General features: G+C 30.1%; 3 protein-coding genes across 3 annotated transcripts; all 3 read right to left on the bottom strand.

Moving 5' to 3' along the window:
* Positions 1-1,351: 1,351 nt before the first annotated feature.
* Positions 1,352-12,026, bottom strand: LOC131944114 (mitogen-activated protein kinase kinase kinase 2). Its single transcript, XM_059304624.1, has 14 exons — positions 11,975-12,026; positions 11,668-11,716; positions 10,200-10,330; positions 9,360-9,425; positions 8,867-8,971; positions 8,372-8,474; positions 7,846-7,979; positions 6,407-6,656; positions 6,078-6,232; positions 5,857-5,976; positions 5,496-5,625; positions 4,707-4,884; positions 3,388-3,631; positions 1,352-1,357 (listed from the first exon to the last, which is right to left on the bottom strand). The coding sequence occupies exons 5-14, from the start codon at positions 8,939-8,941 to the stop codon at positions 1,352-1,354; spliced, it is 1,395 nt and encodes a 464-aa protein (XP_059160607.1). The 5' UTR covers positions 8,942-8,971; positions 9,360-9,425; positions 10,200-10,330; positions 11,668-11,716; positions 11,975-12,026.
* On the bottom strand, positions 11,435-13,020 carry LOC131944115 (putative ankyrin repeat protein RBE_0220). Its single transcript, XM_059304625.1, has 2 exons — positions 12,635-13,020; positions 11,435-11,477 (listed from the first exon to the last, which is right to left on the bottom strand). Exons 1-2 carry the CDS (start codon positions 13,018-13,020, stop codon positions 11,435-11,437), a joined length of 429 nt encoding a protein of 142 aa, XP_059160608.1.
* Positions 13,021-20,385: 7,365 nt separating this feature from the next.
* Positions 20,386-22,270, bottom strand: LOC131944116 (uncharacterized). Its single transcript, XM_059304626.1, has 5 exons — positions 22,221-22,270; positions 21,631-21,963; positions 21,003-21,118; positions 20,682-20,822; positions 20,386-20,406 (listed from the first exon to the last, which is right to left on the bottom strand). The coding sequence occupies exons 1-5, from the start codon at positions 22,261-22,263 to the stop codon at positions 20,386-20,388; spliced, it is 654 nt and encodes a 217-aa protein (XP_059160609.1). The 5' UTR covers positions 22,264-22,270.
* Positions 22,271-25,492: the final 3,222 nt, after the last annotated feature.

The raw sequence follows: 25,492 nt of genomic DNA on the forward strand, positions 1-25,492 counted from the left end.
TTAATATTTTTTAGGTCAGTATGTGATTTATTTCTCGTGGCATACTCCTAAAAGAATAGAAATTAAATGATTTGTCTCGCAAGCTTAGCACGAAACATGACTACTGGTTGATAGTTTTACAAGCATTAACACAATAGTTTTCAGTGTAGCCTAGTCCTGTTTATGAAATACATTTTTATCGCTCCTAAATGTATGTGCTGTTTGTTGATCGATAAGTTAATTATGTCAGTAATATTGGACTCATTTTTAGCTAAAAGATGTTTAACTTATAACATAAGACAAACATTCATTCAGTCGTTAGTAGTAATAATAATAACTATATGAACAACAATTCGAACAAATCTGGAAGAAGTCGCGAGTAAGTGTTTGCAATGAGCAAAGTTTAAATATGTTATAACTAAGATCTTTGTCTTAAAAATGTTTTTGACAGTGAATTTGTTGTATTTCCTGATTTCAAATTTATTATCTGCGTTTATTGACTCCGACTACAAGTTTGTTCCTATAAGATCATGCCGTTCCACAAGATTAACATAGTACATTGATTGTATTTGAGTTTAAAGACGTAAAGTTTGCATGATGTACAACCTAATGTTGTCTATCTTATGACAATGCAATATCTATAATCTGCAGTGACTGTAGTTTAAGTGTAAAAGTATCTCTTTACTTCTCACGACTTGCTGTCCAGCCACCAACTACCGGCTGCCTAAAATTATCTCTGTATTTCTTCAAATGTTTTGCACTCAAACAAATCTGCATGAAAATACTGTATTTATTCCTTCCTCTCTTAGCCTACATTTTATACTTCACGACAGCAAAAATGGTGAGTTAAAGGCGATTTATTTGATATTGAACTAAATAACTGTAATAGGTGTTTACAAACACAAAGCGAATTCAGAAGTGTAGATTATTATATGTGTAGACGTAATATACACTGCAACTTATCAGCGTTTAAGCACAGCAAAATTTATTTATAAAATATGTAGTAAACTTATTATTCTAAATATTAATTGATAATCATGTTTTAAATTAAAAGTTAATGTAATTTATTTTTAAAAAATGTGTTTAATTATAAACTAATTCATATGTATTAATAAAAAATACTAAACATTTCAATAAACTAAAAAGATATAACTTTTTATAAAACATACATAATTAATTAAGTGAACCCTTGCATTTTCAATGTTCTTAATCATCAAAGATACACCCTTTTTTCTATTTTAATTTGTTTTGGTGAAAACTGTTTTTATTTCATGGTTTAAATACAATGTATTGGTTAAGTGAATATATTTCAACTTTGTAAAATAGGCCTATTTATATAAATTGATAAACATTTAAAGCTGACAAAGCTTAGTTAAAGCTGAAACAGAATAAAAAAAAACGTTTTATATGAAATATAAAATGTTTTTTCCCTAACGTGAGTAATAAACCCATCAGAACGAGGTGCATTCATTGATTTTCTACGGCCTACAAACATGATTCAAATTCCATAATTTCGGGTTGATAAGTCTTATGCTCTACCATTCAACCATGTCATAATATATTATGTAGCACCAAAAAAAAACATATAAAAAAAGACATTTTAAATTATCGTGTACTGTAAAACAAACAAAATTTATTGCCTATTTTCTTTTAATAAAGTTTAGCACTGTTTTCATAATGGATATATTCATACAATTTAAATAAAAGGTTTCAGTTTTAATATAACAGGATATACACATAATAGTAAGATTTTATATTTGAGCATAAGTTAAATACTTGAAAATAGTGTAAACTATTATACTATTACATAAAATAAAATAAAGAACTCTAATATCCTATGATGCTCGCTAAAAATTCTCTTATTAATCTTGTAAATGATAATAGCTGGCGTATTTGATTTGCTCCTTGCTCTTTCCTTGGCATGGCTGAGCACATACGATAGGTAAAACCCATCACTATGTGAGAAATCTTGACGCTCACGTCCATCATTTAAAATTATACCATCAGTTAAAATTGAAACGACGCTCTGATGACTGGTCCCATGAAACAGTTTGATTTCATCTGGACGCACTTGTTCACGTATACTTCGCTGTATTAATGTCTGCACAGACGTGTCGTCAATGTCAGATTTGATTCTATTGAATCGAATTCGAGTTTTTCGTGTTAATAGTCTAACCGGCCGTAAACTAATGTTGTCGTCGGATTTTGTTCTTGTTTCTCATGAATGTTTGTTGTTCTAGCAACTGCAATGTTATCGTTACTTTAAAAACTATTACCATGCCCATGCTACTGTTTACGTAATGTTTTATATTCATTTACATACATTTATAAACGTGGAACAAAGCAGTAATTAAATTGATTGAGATATCCACATTCTATTTTACAAAATCAGGTGTATAATTCAAATTAAAATAGTAAGACATGGACTCTATTTTATATTCATTTTGAAGACCAACTACGAAACAAAATAGTATTTTGATTATACTTACACTATGTTTATTATGTAAGTACGTAGGGACAAGGGTACAGTGCCGGTGCCAGGTTATTTAGCGCCCTAGGCAAAACTTATTAAAAGCGCCTCTCCCCCTCCCCGCAATTTGTTTCGTGCCCCGTATTATCAGAGGCGTTGCGATCGTTCCCGGCACCCGGGGACAAACTTTCGATTTGCACCCCCCTCTCAAACTTTCAATTTTTTTTCCAACCATTTTGACGCCCCTCTACGGACAGCGCCCTAGGCGGCCGTCTAGTTCGCCTTATAGATAGCGCCGGCCCGGCAAGGGTATATGATCGAACATTTTGACATTATTTCTAAGGTGTGTCGATTAGTTGAGTAAAAAAACAAAATCGCTTAACAGCTACATCACTTCAGCATTTTGTGTTAGGTGGTAGCCAAGGATTATACGAGGATGTCATTCAAATAACGGGGATGGCAGTTGTTGTACACGTTTAAGGTGTAAATTTATTTTATACACAGATTGGTTGAAATCAAATTTAGTTTTAAAATTAGTTTCTGTTTATTTTTAATTTTTTAAACCTTATGATTTAGTGATACATAATTTTAAAAAGGCGAAACTGTGTAGTTATCAAAACAAAATCAAAATAATTACTTTATAAAATATTACGATACATATGTCAAATGCCGTATTGATATTTTGTTTGCGCCACTGAGAATTAAAGAAAAGTATTGGATTTTATAATAACCTAAAATTAAAATACACACATTTTAATTAATACATTATACACGTATTGTAGACAGATAAAATGAAGTATTACGTAAATATACATCAATATTTGAAGCGGGCATATCTGTTATGATGTTTTGAAAAATACAACTGATATATTGTACAATGTATTTGTAACTAAAAAGCTTCTCCAATTTTCTTACATTAATTGTCAGAGAAAAATTACCCTTATGGCGTAGTCCTCATTGACAAATGCATCATTCTTCAGCAGCCAGTCAGCCGTTGGTCTGTGTTTAGCTTCTCTGTGTAAAACTTTGTCTAAAAATTCTTGTAAGTAAACTGATGAAGATGGAGGAAGTTGGTAATGTAGCGGCTCACTGTTGGCGATTCTTAAAATAGCCAGTGGTGTAGGGACTGAAGAGTTGGGTGGTTTTCCTGTCAACATTTCTATAACAGTGCAGCCAACGCTCCTAGAAAGATGTAAAACGTTAAGTGTTTTGCATCGAAACATTTTGTTTGAAACATTGCATCATCTTTATTTTCATTCATCCTGAGATATTTTATACTGATATATTTTGTCCTTGATATGAAATATCTGGGCTATTTCGTCAATCATAAATAATATATATGTATATACATATACATATACATATATATATATATACATACACACACATACACACACACACACACACACACATATATATATATATATATATATATATATATATATATATATATATATATATATTCACGGTTGAATGAATATTGGCAATCCATGGCTCATCGGCTCTTCACGGACTACCCAGCGTTGGGGATGAGTGGGATGGGGAGGAGTGGTGGCGTGTCTAAACTAAAGTGCTGTACCTAGGAATGTGTAGTAGGCTATTATCAAGAGGCAATACACTTGTGAAGGTTACAATTTAAAAAAGATAGGCATTGTATTGAAGTGAGAAAAACGAGTAAAAAAATAAATCTTGTTTTGAGAATAACACTCAATTAACAAGATATGTAATACTTAATAGTCATCAATTCATTAACTGCTGCATAAATAATTTCTGCTTGTATTGGAAAATATATCTTAATCTTACATCATAAATCAGCACGTATTTTATTATTCAAATGGCTCTTCCACACATAACAAGATGTCTTTTTCTGTTTTCTATAAGCGGAGGCGCACAGTGCCTTTTCCAACCTTCTTTTCACGTTCTCCTAACTTTTTATTTTTACGCAAAATTAAACACTCAAATAACTAAGGCTCTGGAACCCTTTGTCATATAAATATAAACTTTCCACATATGTTAAGCAGTATACCATCTACAATATTTCTTTTGTACATTGAGTATACTGCAATAATTTAGGTTATATTAATGATAAAATAGCACCAACTTTTTTATTTTTGCACATTTTGTTAAATACAAAATTGTATAATAATAAAATCCTAGCTATCAAAATAAAATAAAAAAAAACCGTAGCAATGCAAAGATTGAACTGAAAACATAAATATATTTCAAAAGTGTAATTTTTATTTTTATAAATACAAACCAAATATCAGCCTTGCTGGTGTAATTAGTTATCCTGCCGTCGTCTGAAGTAATTAATTCAGGCGCAATATACCTCACTGTTCCCACATCTGTTGCCGCAACATGGTCATCCATAAACTCGGAGATTCCAAAATCTGTCAACTTCACGGCACTCTCATCTACCATTAAGATGTTGTTGCCTAAATGTAACGTAATATTGCATTTTCATGATAATATAAACAAAAGTGGGAAAGCAGATAAAAGTTATTATTCTTCACCAGTGGCATAGCGAGGTCGGGTGTCACCCGGTGCGGCACTTAATGGTGTCGACCCCCCCCCCCCCCAGAGGCGTAGCGACCCTTCCCGGTAACAAATTTTGATTAGCAACCCCCCCCCCCCCGCCCCTCAAGCTTTCGATTTGCACCCCGCCCCTCAAGTTTTCGATTTGCACCCCCCTCAAACTTTCAATTTGCACCCCCCCCCCCTCAAGTTTTTCTCTATATATTTTGCTATTTTTTGCCTTGGTGTCACCCCCCCCCCCCGCACCCCACCCCCTCGCTACACCTCTGTTCTTCACTGAATTTGAAAATTCACCCTTTTACAGTCAACACTATGATTAAATAGAATGTAACAAAAATAGTATAATCATTGTTTGGTAGTGGTAAGTTTTTATAGAGTTAATACATTTTCTGTTTATTTTTTCCCGAATAGTAGCAGTGTAGATAGATTAAGAAAATCGCTTACATATCAATTCTCTTCGATCTAATTTTTTTAACAAGCTCATATTTTCTATAATAATGTGCATTATCACCTTTTATATCCCTATGAATAATATTATTTTTATGCAGGTACTGTACACCATCAAGAATTTGAATTGTAAATTGTCGCGTCAACGTCTCTTCTAAAAAACCTCTCCTTGAAACAAATGTTGCCAGCGTTCCCTGTTAAAATAATATATTTTATAGAAGTATATGTAAAATTTCATAATTTATAACTGTTTATAACCGTAGTTTTTTTTATCAACCTTTATTCCATGTTAAAGTAAAATGATACTAATTTAGTAACTATATCATGACAAATTATTTTAATCACAGATACTATTAAGAAAAATTGTATATTAAGCATAAATATAAAGAAAAATTAAACCATATAATAATATAATCACTATTTACATGTTTTAAATATTCCAAAAAGATGATAAAAGTGTCGTCTTGTTTCATAAATCCATGAAATTGTACAATCCGTGGATGCTTTGTCTTTAACAGAACCTCAGCTTCATGCAGAGAGATAGCCTGTATAAATATCTTTGAAACATAATTTGTAATAACATAAACTATGAAATGGTAACACAAAGAAAAAACATTTTAAATCATTCTAAAAAAAAAATTACTACCATTTGTGCAAGATTTTTGAGTTTTTTGGCTACAAACTTTCGTTCATCAGGTTTTTGCGTGTCTTTGACAAGATGTACACTCCCGAAAAAACCTTTTCCAATATCATCTGTTTCAATTTCAAAATGCTTTGGAAATTCATCAGATACAACTTTGCCTGATAAGAAAATATATATTATAATTCTTGGAATCACAATTTTGTAAGATGATTATAAATAGCAATGAAAGGTAAGTCTATAATAATATGACATATATAATTTTATATAGCAAATTAATAGCGTGTAAATATAGTTATGTCAATCGCTAATAAAAACCCTATGCATATCAATACCTGATATAGTAGTCAGAATCCCAGTTGATCGTCCGCCTTTCCAAAATATGTCGTTGATATTTTGATCAATGTCACTATTTCCAGAATTATCTAGCTGGACCAGTCTCGATGTTAAATCTTGATTTGTTAAAATTAGTTGGCTTGCCTCTAAATTTCCACTCATTTCTTTCAAACATTCCGTCGTGTGTTCCAATTCCTCCAGATCCTCTTCATCAAGAACATTATTCAATGTGTCAAGTAAAGGAATGATCTGTACATATTACAAAAGACATTAACATTTACACGTAATCTAAAGCACAATAAATGATCATATATTTAATGTGTTATATCCAATTAATTCTCTTGTTTACAAACGAACATTTTAAAAATTTAGATTACGCAATGACAATAACATTTTTTTATAAAAATACCTTGAATGAAAACATTTAGAGTTATGTTAGAATCTATATGCAATCGTCAATAAGTAAAAAAAAAACAGTTTACTCTATACACAACAATAAGAAATTGACATCCACCTACATTCTGAACACATTTAGCAAATTGATATAAATTTTGATAGCTATAAACATTTGTGTGGTTACAACTCACTATTCCTTTAGGTGTACTGAGCACTATAATTTATTTATTAAATGAAGCCGAAAGTCTATTCTGACTTTAGAAGTTATAGTGCTACTTTACGTGTTGTTGCGGAGATGCGAAAGTTTTAATGGTTAAAAAAAATTGGTAAGTAATTACCAGCTGAACTCCGTTTTTTTGTAAAGGTTTGACCACATGCGTTTATATATATATATATATATATATATATATATATATATATATATATATATATATATATATAAATATATATATATATATATATATATATATATATATATGCCACGAAGACGGCATTAATAGATTACTCCTATATTGTACTCCTATATTGCTTTTGTCTATATTGTATTAGAAACAAAATAAAAAGTTTTAAACCTACGATATTTTTGTTTCTAATAATTATCTGTGATGTAAAATATAAGTTGAAAGAAAATAATTATAAATAATTAAATTATAATGAAATATAGATGTGAGTGGTAGGGTGAGATCGTATTATTGGTAATTTTAAAAATCCAGACTTTGGATCAGAAGTTTGTGAGCTCGGCACAGCAACTCATCTAGGGGAAAATATTTCAAAATCAAACTACTGCTGCCTTGCAGATTGTCGTTTGACGAAGAAACATTTTAGAACATATTACTGACATAAAAACATGCTGAACAGTGTCAATATTGCAAATTAGAATGAAGAAAGTCATGCTATTAAATATACAATAATTACGTATGGTTTCCGCGTTGTTTTATTTTTAAAATTACGTTTTCATTATTAGACAGATAGGCTTAATTTATTGTATGTTTTTTCTGTTTATTAAAAAATAACAGATGTAATCGTAAATTAAAATATTTACCTCCTGGTAGGCTTCAGGATGTTTCGCAAATTTCGCTAGGGCTTGAAGTAGTTCAGAACGATGGAATCCCTTATAGCGTTTATCAGGTACTTTGCACGCTTCTTTTATGTATTCAATCACGGTTTGTATTTCATCTATATTATTTAAGTAAACCTTAATTTGCAATATGTAAGATCTATCTCTAGGTGCAATACCGTAACTACTTATAACAATGTAAAATCAAACAGTATCACGTAAATAATATTACATAGTTTTAAGGAGATTTTACTGTAAGAGACAACCAAAACACAATGTATTTCACAAGACACAATGTATTTCACCTAAATATACAGTTTTTAGCCCGTTTTTATAAAATGAAAAAATGAATGAATTATATAATTTAAATATCAATCGGATAAATTCATTAACGTGGTAGAGAATTTGTTTGAACATTTTAAAGAATGTTACAAAAAACGTAAAAATAAGTGAAACCTCTACAATGTATCCTGCTTAACAACATATTATGTAAACACTTTATAAAAAATACCTGTTGTTACAAGTAATGTATCAGAATCTTCTATAATTTGCAAAAGTATCATTTTTGCAATGAGTGAAATATAAGAATCTTTAAACTTTAGTTCCATTAATGTCTGCAAATAAAATGTATACATATAATAAAATGGTAATATTTACTCTGCCACCATGTTTAAACGAAACATTTTTTCACATTGTATGTTTTGTTCCTAGAAAGAAACATCGTTCTTCCGAATAGCCTGTCTCTACATATCTAAAGCATAATGATTGACAGGAAAAATATCGTTCTTCAGCATAACGTGTCTCTTTTTTTCTAAAACAAAAAGAGTGAACGTCCGTAGTTTTAAGATATGACCAAGATACTCAGAATAGGCCATAGTATGATTGTAATAGTTGCCTCAAGATGGCAACGATTGCGATAAGAAGTGATTTTAAAAAAAGGAAAAAACATTTCACACGTAATCAACATAAGACAAGTTTATTGTACAGAATAGTACAAAATACTTACATGCTTCAAATTTTGGAAAGAAACCAATTTTTTGGCGTCCTTCCTGCGTGCTATGTTGTCTAACGTCAAAATCATTTTACCATTAACATATTGTGACTGAGTGCTCTGTTAAACAGTTAAGTTATACTTAATTCAGAAATATAATATAAGGTAAAAATTTAAATATGAACGGTCTTTATTTAAATAATACTTGTTGGTATTTTAAAATAAAAATTCACAACGTAATAAGACAAAAAATAGACTTATTAATAGAATACGTCTGTATTCTGATTTAGTTATTCACATGTTAAAACATCTTTATAATAACAATTTGTTTAACGCAAATAATCACTCTCACACACAAACACACACACACACATATATATATATTATTTATAAAGCAGAACTACTTTGTGTGTATATTTATGTTTCATATTTAACACGCTATTATATAACACAGTTTATTTTTATTTTTTATCAAATACAACATTAAAACATAATGGTTTAACAGTACCTGAACATTTTTATGTAAAGTGAAATGTTCGTTAAATAATTCCACCACGCTACATTTAGCCAATTGCTGTAATATAAGAAAAACACGTTATAGTTGGGTTTTTATTATACGACTACACATAGTTACAAAAACACATAAGTCAAATCTACTTCAGACATTTAAGGAGATAACTCAAAAAAACATAAAGCCATAATAACATTAAAAATTGAAAGCCAAAACACTCAATTGTCGAGATGAACATAAAAAAGAAATAAATCGATACATTCAGTCCCGACACATTTGCTGCTTCAAGTCAAAAACATTAGTTAAATATATTCCAGCCAACAAAAAGTGTCTCAGGTATCTACTGAATCAAATGAATACACTAGTTCTTTGTACGAAGACATGATAAACGAATCGAAGAATCCACTGCTGTTGAGATACAGACCGACACAACTAATACAGAATTTAAAGAAACTTTTCCACAAGAAATTTTTGGCACAATAACTTCTTACCAGTTTATGTTGTAATAATCCAAACACAATGTTATTGTAAAAGCTATATCAATTATTAAAAAATAAAAGTTCATACAAAAAAATGTTACAAGTGTTTAACAGATTAATATAACATGTTTTAGATTAACATGTCGTATTTAAGACATACGTGCTCAAAATGTCTTGCTATTCTTTTTGCAAACTTTTATGTTCGTAACAAAGTCACATCCATATTTATCGTCATCGAAAAATACCGGTTTCGAGAAAGAAATATTTTTGTTTCGTTTGATTATAATAATATTCAATTTACCAAAATTGGTTACATCGTCATTTGCTTAGGTTAAGACAGATTATATAAAGTAATTACCTGAGCAAACTCTAAGCATTTGTCACTTCCACTGACAAATAGATATAGTGTATCACGAACTAATGAGAGTGAAAACCCAGCTGTGGTTGTGTTGAGTAGATTTTCTTTTCTTAAGTGGTTTAAAGTAATATCTGTAGTTTACAAGAATACTGAGTTGTAAAACTTGAAAACTAGGCTTCAATATCATTGCAGTTTTATGAAATATTAATTTCAAGGTCTGCTATTTGTACATATTTGTGACTATTGCCTTATAAACACACAATATATATATATATATATATATATATATATATATATATATATATATATATATATATATATATATATGTATATATATATGAAATTTAAAAGTTGAATTTCACTTAAATTATTCTTAAAAAAGCTACGCGTGTAAAGCTTTAGAAGTATAATATTGCATTCAGATTAGAATATTCAGTTATTAATTGGAAAAAAAGATGGATATTTATCAAATGTGGTAAAAACCTTTTTAACAATAATATACGCTTATAATCACTAATACTGTCAACATAGTTTGTATTAGTCGTAATTTTTTGCAGCATAAAATATATTTTTTTATTAAAAGTTTTTTTCTTTTTAATTATACACCTGAGTTTATAGTAAAATATAAAAAAACACGAATGAGTTCTTCAAAAACTATTGTGTATGTAATATATTTTCTGATATTGTTGATACATCAGAAAACATTTTAAACAAATGTGCAAAATGTTAGAGAAGGTTGGATTATTTTACGAAAAGCTGTATAGCAAAATGTATTGGTCGATTGCTTACAGTCGTTATAGTGAACATTACATATATATATATATATATATATATATATATATATATATATATATATATATATATATATATATATATATATATATATATAATATATATATATATATATATATATATATATATATATATATATATATATATATATATATGTAGGCTACATATATGATATTAAATTGTTCGTATAATCAGAGAGAGTATATGTATTAGCATAGCATAATTACATTTACACAAACTAAATAATACAGTTTGGAATTAACTTCGATGTGTATGCATACCTGCATAACTGTAATCACGTAGAGAATGAAAGAAAGTTTTTGTCTTTTCCCTCCAACACTCTACATATTTCTCTCTTATCGCTAAGTAAATCTTTTTTAAAGTTTTTTGACAGATAAAAAATAGAAATGCGTCAAATCCGTTCATGCTTTTAAGATCTGCCATTATAGCTGAAGTGTTCTTGAGCAAGCTATCAAAATCTGGAATCTGCAATAGAAAATGAAAAAAAAAATGGACGTTAAAACAAATAACGCATTCTAAATTAGATAGTTTTATCGTGTCTTAAATTTTTATTATGGATACAGGAAATTAAATATGTAGAATGTTATTACTTAAAGTTCAGTAATCTTAATTACATTCAGGGGGTTAAACTTTAAAGTTTTATATTTCGGCTCACCTGCTTTAGTCGTATTTGACTCATCAGAATAATGTAGCAACAGAGTGGCCTAGCGAATGTGTACACATAAGTAAATATTTCATATTCATTAACTATATACACAATAATATATAAATGGTTTCGATTTCAAGAATAGATAATCGAAGTGTTGACAGATCTGTTTTCAAAAACTACAACATTCATTTAAATGACATACATAGCTTTCACAACAGTCTAGAGATAGGTTTATTGTCTAAAACTGATGCACACATACACATGTCAAATGCTAGTATATTAAGAATAAATATTGTAACAAGTGGTCACCTACTGTTTTACAAATTGCAACGTTTGATATTTTGGGTCATCCACTAATGTTGAAATAATTCCACTGATCTCACTGTTAGACTTACAACAACCCAGTGCTCGATACAAAAGTACATTTGTAAGTATCAGTTGTTACATTTATATATATATGTCTATATATATACACACACACACATATATATATATATATATATATATATATATATATATATATAAACATATATTATATATTTATTTCTGTAAATAATGTGTATTATATACTATGCATTACAATTGCATCGGCTGAAAACAAATATTCTAGCTGACTTGGGTCAGCATTTTAATACGTTAATACAGTGTAACTAACCTTAACTCTTGATGGCACTAGAATTGTAGATATTATAGAGAAAATTCTCCAATAACTACAATTACAAAACATCGTTTCCATTACCTTTATGTAACGTTCATTTGTATAATTGTAAAAATAGGTTCGAAATACCATTACATTGTATTTTCAAAATATTTCTTTAGCTACATTTTGAGTAAATATACAGGCAATGGACTAATTCCTTATATTAAAAAAGCAAAAATAAAATGCACGTCAAGTTGACTGCAAAAAATTTATATATACGTACCAGTTAAAAAAATAGAACAGATGTCACACAGCTGGTTACTGAACTCTAACCTTTTGTATCTCTCTTCAACAAAATTGGATAATATTTCTAGAATGCGTGTATGTCCATTCTCAAAAGCTAAAAATACCACATCCATTAAGTACAGCTTTGAAGGATTTTGAAGTCTCGGTAAGAGTAACTTAAACGTTTTCTCATATCCATTTTGTGATGCAAACATTAAAGCATCCATGCCCTCTACATTAGCGTGATCAACATAAGCTCCATTCTGTATGAGTAACTCCGTTATTTCTTCATGTCCTTTTAGTGTGGCTAGTATCAGAGCATTGTTGCCGTTAGCATCAACAAGACCAACAAGATTAATATCTTCTACATCTTGCAACATACGTTTAATTGTTTCTATATCCCCAATTGCTGATGCTTGCAGTATTGTTTCCATTTTTATTTTTGTATGTTTTTGTATTAATAAAAGCTTTTGTCTAGTTTTACAATGTTTGTTTTTAATTTAGTTTGAATACATAGTTTGATTACATTAACAAAAGATTGATTAATGAGTACAATAGACTGACATCAACTTTTTGGAATTTAAGCGTTGATGCATATTAGGTGTTTCCATTACAAAGCATTAGCTTTCACTTTATTTATTATGATACAGCTGAAAAGAATATAACATTTAAAAACATTATTTATAGTCCATATACCTCCTAATAATTGAATACAGCTATCAAAACAACATTATCGTGCCAGTATCTTCTAAAAACGAAGTATTACTTGCACAGATAAACATTTATTCAAATAGTTTTTAATCAATGAATTCATCAAGTAGGCTAATCAGAGCCCAGAGGTCGTTCCGTTGTCAAATTTGTTAAGAGATTAAAGATATAGCTTGATTTGTTTGCTTTTTTATAAGTAAAAGAATATAGTAAAATATATTATTACTTGGTAGAAAGGTGAATACCAGTTATAATTCAATGGATGGTTATGTGAAATATGTGAATGTGAAAGCAAGTATTGCAAATAAAGTGTGTACTATGATTGCTGCGTAGTCTAACATTGTAATGGCGAGCGAAAGGACACGATGAGAAAACAGCTGACGGTGGTGGATGATTGGGAATGATTTTTTTACGTGCAGATTATCAGAGTGTGAAGGATAGATATAAGTTGTAAGCTCACTTTTAAACCTGACGGTCTATAGGGCAAGTGAAGTAGAGTTCACTTATTTCTGTAACCTCGGCATATGAAGATATGATGTGGTCAGCATTATGCCCAACCGCCTTTACTTTCCCTTACGTGAAATAGGTAGCCTACCCGTCAGAGTTGGGTAGACGGTCTACTGACTTGTACCCATATTCAAAATTGAGACTCACTGGTTCATTCCAGCTCTCTACCGCTAGACCACTCCGTCCCCAGATAAGACTTTTACGGTGGTGAAAAATAGGAGACCTCTTAAACAGTTTTTTTGCCTCGATAACTTATGGAAAGTCAACTTGTATTTGCCTTGTGTTTGCGTGTGTGTTTGCGTTTATTATTACGTTTATGTTTGCATTTGTTTTTGTTTGAGTTTTTGTTTGGTATTAGTTTTGGTTGTGGTTGGTTGTTGTGGTTAGGGTTAAGTTTAGACATAGAGTTTGTAATTTGTGCAGACGGCCTATTTTGTATGTGGGCATTTAATTGGAAAAGAAATATAATTCCTAAACCCGGACAATGCCGTGTATATGCTGCTTATTAAACATACAAGTCACGTTACTTTACTAATAAGTTTATAACAGAGGCCAGTACAAGGCCTGGCCGGGACGGCTAGTGTATACATATATATATATATATATATATATATATATATATATATATATATATATATATATATATATATATATATGTATATATATATATATATATATATATATTGTAATTTAAATAAGTTACATTGTTTACAAAACTAAACTTACCGAATAGCATTCACAAAATTGCAAATATATACACTGGGAATGAAAGATTGTAACAAAAATGTTACATGCGTGTCAACACGTTTCATTTAAAGTGAAATAAGGGCTAGGTTTTAAACTTATTATCATATGGGCCTAAACCTTTAAGCAGCGTATTAATAGAGAATCGATTTTTCATTTTGTGAAAAAAATGAGCTGCCATAAGAACACATACGCAAGAATTCAATAGGTCTTAATCAATATTGAAACGAAACCAGTTTATTCATTGGTTTGTAAATTTGTCTTAAGGTACGCTATAACTTTCCCCCCCCCCTCCCACCCCAAACCAATCACACACTGGCCTAAAAAACACAGACATTTTAGTTTAGAATAGTACTTTCATAATTTAATAAACGTAATGCTCAAATTTGTTAATGCATAATTATAGGAATAAGTTTGGGTAAGGGTATGGCTATAGGTATAGTTATAGTTTGAGGTATAGATACATGTACAGGTACAGGTACAGGTACAGGTACAGGTACAGGTACAAGTACAGGTACAGGTACAGGTACAGGTACAGGTACAGGTACAGGTACAGGTACAGGTACAGGTACAGACAGGTACAGGTACAGGTACAGGTACAGGTACAGGTACAGGTACAGGTACAGGTACAGGTACAGGTACAGGTACAGGTACAGGTATAGGTATAGATAATAGTATCGCCTAACCTAACCTAACCTAACCTAACCTAACCTAACCTAAACTAACCTAACCTAACCTAGCCTTAGTGTTAATGAACATTGGTGCACATGAGCAATGAACACATAGAAACGAGATACGTATGAAAGACAGTGGCGACTTTGGATAGAAACTGGTTGCTGCTTATTGGGTGTAAGTTAGTCCTTGTCTTGATAGTCTTGGTGTAAGGAAGTATGACATATATGGCTCCATTGAGAGATTGACTTCGTTTAGGGATTGTAAGAAATATATTGTCTGGTATAGATGGCGTGAGAAATATGATATCAACATCTGGAAGATAGAAACATTGTGCATTTGCATCAAGTAAGTGTGTAGCCATATGTGTGAAGAAACTTGAAACTAAATATACGTATTCTTTCGTGATTGTGAATGTTGACGTTCGATTGATACGATATGTACCCTCATATGTTTGTGGCAGTTGCAACGGCATTGGCAGTGGCTACGGCTACGGCTACGGCTGTGGATACGTTTAGGGCTATTATTACTTTCAAAACTTTTTTTTCGCCTGTGATGTAGTTCACGCAGTCATGTATGGTTGTTTACATTACATTTAAAAATATAAAACAATTTAAAGGATAATTTTTTTACAAGTATGATTAAAATATTTGAAGACTACCAGACACAGTTTATATTTTCAGCTTTGATAAATGAGGCTATCTATGGATATTTGTTACAATGTAAAACAAACTCAAAAGCTAAACACCATCCAAAAATATTAAATATATCTACACTTGGGATAATATCGGATACACAAACATATTAAACAAGCTACCGACATAGACGGACTGCTTATAGCACTTTGTATGTTTAGATAGCTGAGACGCATACAGTTGGTTATGTTTATTGAAGCGTGAAATTTTCACGTCAGAGTGCTGTTATGTATATTTTTTTTTAAACTACCCGCCTTTATAATCGTAACACTTGATATCTATTTACGTGATATAAAAGTTAAAGTGTCCACGTGTCTGTATAGAGCTGGATTAAAAATTCTGAATGTGCATAACAAAACGTTTTTTATCAAATAAGAACGTTATGTTTAAGACATTGTATAAACGAAATGTTTAATGTATATGCTAATGTAAAGCTTATCGATTGATCTAAATTTAGTATGTAAATCATTAAGTAAACAGTATATCACTTTAAAGTGATCGTAAACAGACCCAACCAGGAACCCTTTTGCTAATGTTTATTGATCTTCTAGATATGTAAAACAAAGTAGAGGCAATGGAATTTAAGTGTAATTCAAAACTTGAGTTTATTTATACTTTAATAATGTCAAAATAGAATAAATAAACAGGTGAATAATATATCGTAATTTTAAACGAATACATTACATTTAAATATGTCTATACGTGCATTAAAAAGGTTTGTGGCGCTACAGGGTTTTCATAACAGTAACATTGAGAGTACGCTTTTGAATAAAGTGCTATTCAAACATCTTTTTGAAAAACCTTTTAATAAAAAGCTGTTATATAATTGTGCACAAAAAATACAAAATAAATGACTTTCTTTAAATGTATAATACTTCAGCAGGCCCACTGTTTAAGTTATGAGCATAAAACAATAATCAAAATTATAATTTTTCGTCCAATTCTTAATTCAGAAAAATAAGAACTTACATGAGAAAAAAAATTTCAGGTTAAAAAAAATGTATGACCATAAGTTTTAAAAAACAAATTTTCTTCTTTTTCTAATTATACACGTTTGCTTGAAAAAGTTTACCATCGGCTATCTAATTGGATAATTCCGGTATTCGTTAATTGTAATTTCAGTCCAATCAGCAACACCAAAATCTTCCAACTGGCTTTACAAATCACACAGAAATGATATTTTCTGACCTTGTTTTTTTTTTGGTTTTACAATTTTTCTTAGGTAGCCGATTTTTAACACTAAAACGCTTTTTTAAAAATAATTTTACAGTACTATAATTACTAAATGTTCTGTGTATTCTTAAGGTAACAATACAACTCTTGCATTGAGGGAATTTTGATAGCGTTTTTCGGACCTAGTAGAATTCAGACCAGCAGTCTGGAAAAACATTGTCGTGATACAAGTTTAAATATATACTGAAACATAAGCATTATAAATATAAGTACTTAAAATAAAAAAAAGGAAAAAAGCCATAGGTTTTTTAAAACTGACGAAAAAAACATTCAAAAGGTGGATGTTTTTGTTGTTTCCATGAAAACACAAATTGGTTTTAAATTATGTTTTTCTGTTTAGTACTTACTTATTGTGAACAAAATCTTAAAAGATTTTTATAATTTTCTTGTCTCGGTACCAACAAAAAAATATGTTTATAAAATATAGTAGCGATAAATTACTTTCTGCCAAGTAGTGTATTATTTTCCTGCTTTACTAAATCCAATGCATTTGATTTATTTCTACATAAACGTATTGATAAAATTACAATGCCAGCAATAGCAATGATTAGAAGAGATATCACAATCCAGAATGGAACATAGTCATTAGATGGACATTTCTTTCCGTCTGTAAATGAAAAAAAAAATCTTAGATTAAGCGTGTGATTGTTACTGTTTGTTGATAGACTATCATTGTGTATTGATAGTTAATACACCGGGAGTGATCTCCCCTAAACTTTCTCGAATATTCTTATATAAAATAACAGGGGATGGGAACTCGGGCTATAGACATGATTTTTAATCCATTTTAAATACTTAAAGTCTTAAAAAAAATTCATAAAAAACTTTTTAATAACAAGCTTTTATGTAATGATGCATTAAAAAGTAGAAAATAAATTATAGACTACTATTTAAATAACTATAAAGAAAAGCGTGGGTCACTTTAGTATCTATTGGATACCTTTACTAATGTTAAGGAAGAAACCCACGCTTTTCTTTATAGTTATTTAAATAGTAGTCTATAATTTATTTTCTACTTTTTAGTGCATCATTACATAAAAGCTTGTTATTAAAACGTTTTTTATGAATTTTTTTTTCAGTACTTTACATGTTTTATTTACAATAGAGTTACATGACTAAAAACCATTGCGCGCCTACATTGCGCAGCTATTGAAGTTAATGACGCGTGTGGTGTGGTTGGCTAGACATACCTACTAATTCGGTCCAAATTTTAATTAATTAATAAAAAATTAATTAGGTATCCAATTAAGTCAAATTTAATTTCAAATTGCATTGTCTTCATGTCTTGACCCACGTGTCAAATGTGAAACGTATCGGTCAAGTAGAAGTTTCCGAATTTTCACTCCTGCGTTTCGGTCTAGACAGACTGACGACTGACGACTGACGAGGAAGTGAGTTAAATAAAAGCTTGTAAAAATAGAATAAGATCTCGTAGAAAAATTAATTGCACACCAAGTGAACGCCAAATAAAAAAGTGCATAATAGTGCACAATATTATTAGTACTTTAAAAATTTACATTTGTTTTTTGAGAAATCGGAAGTAGCGGAAATTACTACTTCCGGTCAACAGAAATTACTCAAAATTGAACAAAAGGTAGAGAATTAGATCTTTTACTTACATGTGAAATTTCATTTATCTATCTGAAATAGTACTCAAGTTATAGGCTTTTGAAAAATTCAAAGTAGGAAAAGTACAACTTTCGGTTATCGGAAATCGCTCAAAAGTTGATCAGGATCTACGATTTTGATAAAATACTTATATATGAAATTTCATCAACCTAGCAGTAACGGTACTCAAGTTATTGTGTTTACACGGACAAACAGACAGACAGACAGACACACAGACAAACGGACAAGATTGCAAAATTATGTTTTTACCGTATCAGTGAGGTGTAAAACGTCGAGTTTAGTAAAAATCTCGATTTTTTTTTTTGCACGATTACAAGACTATACTTCGTATATACGACTGTATGTTTGACTAACAAAACTAATCTAATTATTCAATTATATTTAGTAACTACGAAGTCACATTATCCATTTTGGGATGTAAATTGTATTGTGTTAAAAAATATTGTAAAATATCATTCAAAGTAGTCAAAAAACGTTTATTTTTTTACACATGCTTAAAAACAATTGGAAATATATATTTAGATTTTCATAGGAAAACTACCTTCATGGAAATCAATAAAAAGAATGAAGTTTCAACACCATGCGAGATTTTAAAGTGGGAAACGAACACTTAATTGTTAAAACGAAAAAACCAAGGGTAATCCTATTTAATACTGATTTTAAACTAAATAATATTCTTTTCTTGGGATTTTTTAACAACCGTTGCGAAATCTTAGAGAACCATAATATTGGTAATGGACCTATTCACTGATTGCAGAATCAAAGTTATGAACCTTTAAGGTGTAAGTTTACATTGATCAATATAATGACGCACGTTACTTTCTAAGTAGGTCACCTGTTTATAGGCGACAACCTTGTTTAACAATATGTAATGTGCACATAATTTTCGATGATTTCTTTGAAACATCATGTTTATAAAATATATGCAACAGCTATAGAGTATGAAATGGCGCTCTACAATAAGTAAAATTGCTTCTTTATGGAGACACTCTAAATGTAACCTATGACATTAGTAGTTTAATTTTATGTTTTAATAGGTGTTTCTTTATTGACTTGTTTTTATTCCACTTTTAAATGACCGCGCTTGTCATAGAGTTAGCTAAACATACTGCAAATACAAATAGTTTTCTTTGGAATATTTTGCTTAAATTGGCTTTTTACTACCTGCTTGATTGTGTGCATCTTACAATTTAGAATTTACATTGAAATTTCTTTTAAAATATAATTTGATACAATTACAAATCAAATACTACGTACATGTAATATATGTTTTTTCATATGTTTCTTTCCATCCGAAAGAATTGATTGCATTGCATTTCACGTGCACTGAAATTATAATTAAAAATGTGTTAACATTTTCTTTTCTTGAGGTTACTAAACTTAATTTTCATGATGGATACATTTTATAACATTGGGCCCACTACTTTTTGACAAGTTAATAGTTACCTTTCTCATGCTCTAATGTATACGAAAATTTAAATACTCTTTCTTGTGTTGAGACTAGTAAATTTTCATTTACTAAACACTCAACAAACGTATATAGATCACTTTTATCATGTCTGGTCAGGGTACATATTTTCGTTGAGTTATTATTTTCTTCATCTTTGCAAGTTACAGATAGTTCTGTGTGATCTAAGAAGATAAGTTTTTAACATAAATATTAAATTGAGAGTATGAACATATACGATAAAAATTATAAAACAATTTAAAAAATTAAAAATGTTATATTTATTTATTGTAAAGGGTCGGTTTATAATAATTATTACGAAACTATTTTTTTACAAACACATACTTTAGTAATTGTAGTATACACAATACATTTAAATTTAATTACCGATGTTAATATTGTGCAAAACGCTGTCTCCGAAAGTTTCATCATGGTCGTATTTGTTAACATTTGGATATACTGTTGAGGCAAAGTCATGAACACCAACACCTAGTTTTCTGGATTCAATAAACTGAAAACATTCTGGTTTGCTTCTATTCAAGTTATCAATAAATGCAATCTTGTTAAGACAGGGATTGTGTCTGTTGATCTCGGTCTCCTCCTTAATTATAATAATACATTTTTTTATGAATTTACTCCCGGTTATATCTATATACCTGTTAACCTATATATATATATATATATATATATATATATATATATATATATATATATATATATATATATGTACATATGTATGTATATGGCGCAGATAAGTTAAGGTAATATAATATTTACTGACTGTAACATATTTGACTCGCATCGTTCTTTCAAAAATGTTATAGTATTTTGTTGTTGAGCACTTGATATACAAGCCTGATTTGTTGAATTCTGTTATGCAGTCTAAGTCAAGCATTTCTAAAATGAAAACACACTGACAAAATCAGCTAAATCACGTAAAAATTGTAACATTCACACAAAAACGCTATATATATATATATATTTATATATATATATATATATATATATATATATATATATATATATATATATATATATATATATATATATATATATATATATATATATATATATATATATATATATGTATATATATATATATATATATATATATATATATATATATATATATATATATATATATATATATATATATATATATATATATATATATATATATATATATATATATATATATATATATATATATATATATATATATATATATATATATATATATATATATATATATATATATATATATATATATATATATATATATGTATATATATATATATATATATATATGTATATATATATATATATATATATATTATATATATATATATTATACATCCACCTAAAAATCCAGCTACAAAAGAGTATTAACAAAATCATGGTTTTTTTACCGTAAAAATGTACAAGGCAATCCACTATCATTTCTTTCTTGTCATGTGTTTGTTGTTCGAAAGTAGTTAAAGACAATAATCCCTCAAATTTATCGCTTGTGACGTTATGTATATAGAAGGTTGATTTGCACTGACCTTGGTTTTGTTCATATATAAATCTTGCAGACACATTTTTTTCAGAAGATATAAAAGTGCAATTTTCGTTATACTTTTCACAAGAAATCTCAAAATCTTGTAGTTTCCAAATTATCTGTGTACTTTCAGTGCATTTAAAGTAACTTGAATCAAATTTAAATTGCACGTATTGTTTCGCTAGCAGATAATTGGTTGCGTCTGTTAAAAACAAATCACTGGATCATTACATTTATACTAAACGTTTCATATTTTTAAATAATATAAACAGTCGATTAATTTCTTAGACAAAAACGGTAAAAGAAATGTAAAGGCACTTTGTGGTAACAATGTTGTTCTTATATGTAGCCGATTAATGTTGTTTGAAACGAGTATATTAGACTAGCCATACAACAAATGAAAATGATGTTAAACGGATTATAAAGCTTATTTGTAATTAAAAAATAAACAATACTAACCTATATGAGCTGCGAACAAAAGTATTAGAAACAAAGTGAGCATGTTTAAGATATAATTCTGAAACAAAAAGATGTTTACCATTAATATTTTAATTATGTGCATACATTCTCTCTTTCGTGCCCTGGATTCTTTCTGCAGATACATTATAACAAAAAACATGTAGGCTGTAAAATGACAACATGTGCACCTTTTTTGTCCGTGCAAGTCTGATACGCTTAATAAATGCTCAAATAAGGTGTATTAAATATAAGGAGCCGAGACGCGGCATCATACACCGCTATTTAGTTGTTTTATTTTTTACTTTTCAGTAATTCATAATTTGTGAATTCGACAGTACCAATGCTGCCACTGAAAATATTTGCTTTAAAATACTATCAGTTGGTCGTTAAGGACGATACCCCCCCCCCCCCCCCTTTCCCCAACCCCTACCCTCACCCCCGTGAAAACAGCCTCCTCTTAGTTACTTCCCCTAAGTTTAAAATAGTTTCAAACTAAATTATCTGCCCCTAGTAATCGTCATTAAACCCGGCTCTACGACTGTAAACATTTAGCGTGAACCAAAGCTCACCAGACCATGTAGGGGTGGGGTGGTAGGGAGCGCGCGTACAGCTTGTTTTTTAACGTCTCCTAGAAGAGAATTATATATATAGATGTTTGAGAGTGTCTTAATTCACATCGTCTCAGCCAACTTTTTTCGTTTTATATAAAAAGCGCCACTAAATAACTGTTAACAAGCTTTTATTCGTACAGTAGTGAGGAGACACTTATTAATATATACAATATTAATTGTTAATAAAATAAACCGGGAGTGATCTCCCCTAAACTTTCTCGAATATTCTAATATAACACTACGTGGGATGGCAACTCGGAATATAGACATGATTTTTGTTTACTCAAACTTTTAAAAATAGAATAAAATCTAGTAGAAAAAAGAATTGCGCACCAAGTGAACGCTAAATAAAGATGTTTATAATAGTGCGCAGTATTATTAGTACTTTATAAATTTACATGCGTTTTTGAGAAATCGGAAATAGCGTAAATTAATACTTCCGTTCAACGGAAATTACTCAAAATTTGACAGAAGGTAGAGAATTAAATATTTTACACACATGTGAAATTTCATTTATCCATCTGAAATAGTACTCAAGTTATAGGCTTTTGAAAAATTCAAAGTAGAAAAAGTACCACTTCCGATTATCGGAAATCGCTCAAAAGTTGATACGGATCTACGATTTTTATAAAAAATAATTATATATGAAATTTCATCAACCTAGTTGTAACAGTACTCAAGTTATCGTGTTTTTTTTGCACGATTATAAGACTTTCTCTTTACTTCGTATATACGAGAAAGTAAAAAAAAGCGATGTTTCTAGTTATAATACGTAAAAATAAAACACATAATTAAAACGGTTTGCTTGTTAAAGGCTAAATAGATTGTTGACACGTGAGAATAATTTGTCATTATTACATCATCCTAATCCTTTCTTCTTCGTTCACAAAAGAAGCTAAAATACAGTCGATCTGCAGCAATGACATTGGCACACAAAGAGATAATAAGTTCAGCCTCTTTAGTGTCCTTAACGTAACTAAAGTACAAACTACCGCTTGGTGGCTTTAGAGACTCAAACTCTAGACTTAGTGGTAAGTAGCCTTAAATCTCCTATCAAACAAAGCATTTCCCTTTGTATTTTTAAAGGCCATAACATTTATGGCTCATATTTTTAATTTAAAAAAGACAAGTTAAAAATGGTAGCACTAAAAAATAAACTGGAAAATCGAAAAATATAAATCGAAAAACATCTTCATATACTAAGTATAAGTCCGTAAATAGGTACAACAAAGACAATGAATGTATATAAAAAAAAAACGTTAAAATACTTAATTCAGATTCATGCTTACTTCTATCTATCTATATATATAAAAAGCAATAAATGTGTGTGTGTGTGTCTGTCTTTTATGTATTACTACACCTCTCATCACATCACCGTGAACATTTGGTAGTTGTTGTGAATATTCCTGGGGAAGTTTCTGCGAAAAAAAAAAATTCAAATTTGCAAAGGCGGCGCCACGGAAGAATGCGATTTTTCTCTATATACAGTTTATAAAAATAAAAGTCAATTTTGGTTTGACATCATTCATCCGATCGCCATCAAACTTTGGTCAGTTCATTAGAACACTCTGGGGAAGGGTTCTGTAAAAAAAATCATTTTAATTTCACAAGAGCGGCGCCACGGGAGGTTGCGACGAGTTTTCTCTGTGTACGGTATATAAAAATAAAAGACGTATGCATTTCGACACAGTTTATCCGAGTGCCATAAAACTTTAGGGAGTTGATGAATAGGCCTACTCCCGTGAAGTTTTCTAGGGGTGGGAGGTGGGTGGTAGTGTGATAGTGGGAGGCGGAATTTAATTTTGCATGCGCGGCCCCCTAGCAGGATGCGATTCGGCGACCTGGTCTTTCTCGTGAGCGCCTTGGAGACTACGTTCGGTCTAAACAGTGTGATAGACAATGGATAGAATGGGGCGTTACAGGGGCATGTCACATGGGTAGTCACCGAAGTGTGTTCTACTTGATTTTTTCGGTGAGTTATTAATGTTATTAACTCAAGGTTTTCATTCGGTAGTGTAGGTAAACCAGTGTTCCGATATTTATGATCCAATCGCAGGCATTGTTTACATTTAAATAACTCACTTTTAGAAAAAAAGGTCACGGGCCTAAGAATATAGGATTGGTAACGCATGGATGAAATCCTTCTTAAATATTTCATCGGACTTTCTTCTATTCACGCGGCAACGCGCAGGGACGGGTACGCTAGTATATATATATATATATATATATATATATATATATATATATATATATATATATATATATATATATATATATATATATATATATATATATATATATATATATATATAGCAAAGTGGCCAAGTGCCCGACAGGGCACTTCCCTGCGCCGCAGGTTGGCCGAAAAGTCCACGGAGAGGGGGTCAAAACTGACCTCGACTGACCGGCGCCTAATATGAGCTATATTACGAAAAGAATTTTTTGCCGAACGACCCCCCTTGATATTTGGTAAGGTGGTAGGAGATCGCCTAGTGGTGTCAGAAAAAACTCGGCATATCCGGAAAAAATCTGCAAGTGGGTCAAAACTGACCAGTTGTATTTCCCTATATAATATTTGCATTTTATGGGAAAAACAGAGGGTCATTTCATCAAAGATTTCAGGGCACTTACCGTTTGTACATCTAGCTAATATTTAGCATG

The sequence above is a fragment of the Physella acuta genome, unplaced genomic scaffold (genome assembly GCF_028476545.2).
Source record: "Physella acuta isolate Inbredline_101_S28 unplaced genomic scaffold, ASM2847654v3 ptg000481l, whole genome shotgun sequence".
NCBI lineage: Eukaryota > Metazoa > Mollusca > Gastropoda > Physidae > Physella > Physella acuta.

Bases quoted from the DNA above. Each gene is read 5' to 3' on its own strand.
- LOC131944114 (XM_059304624.1), bottom strand. From the start codon at position 8,941: ATGATTTTGACGTTAGACAACATAGCACGCAGGAAGGACGCCAAAAAA. The intron at 6,657-7,845 runs GTAAATATTTTA...TAATATGTACAG, and splicing joins ATCCTGAAGCCTACCAGGAG to ATCATTCCTTTACTTGACAC. The intron at 4,885-5,495 runs GTGATAATGCAC...CGTTACATTTAG, and splicing joins TATTCATAGGGATATAAAAG to GCAACAACATCTTAATGGTA.
- LOC131944115 (XM_059304625.1), bottom strand. From the start codon at position 13,020: ATGGAAACAATACTGCAAGCATCAGCAATTGGGGATATAGAAACAATT. The intron at 11,478-12,634 runs GTTAGAGTTCAG...TTTCTATTGCAG, and splicing joins GTTGAAGAGAGATACAAAAG to ATTCCAGATTTTGATAGCTT.
- LOC131944116 (XM_059304626.1), bottom strand. From the start codon at position 22,263: ATGCTCACTTTGTTTCTAATACTTTTGTTCGCAGCTCATATAG. The intron at 21,119-21,630 runs GTAAAAAAACCA...TTTTCATTTTAG, and splicing joins TTGCCTTGTACATTTTTACG to AAATGCTTGACTTAGACTGC. The intron at 20,823-21,002 runs GTCAGTAAATAT...ATTATAATTAAG, and splicing joins TGCGAGTCAAATATGTTACA to GAGGAGACCGAGATCAACAG.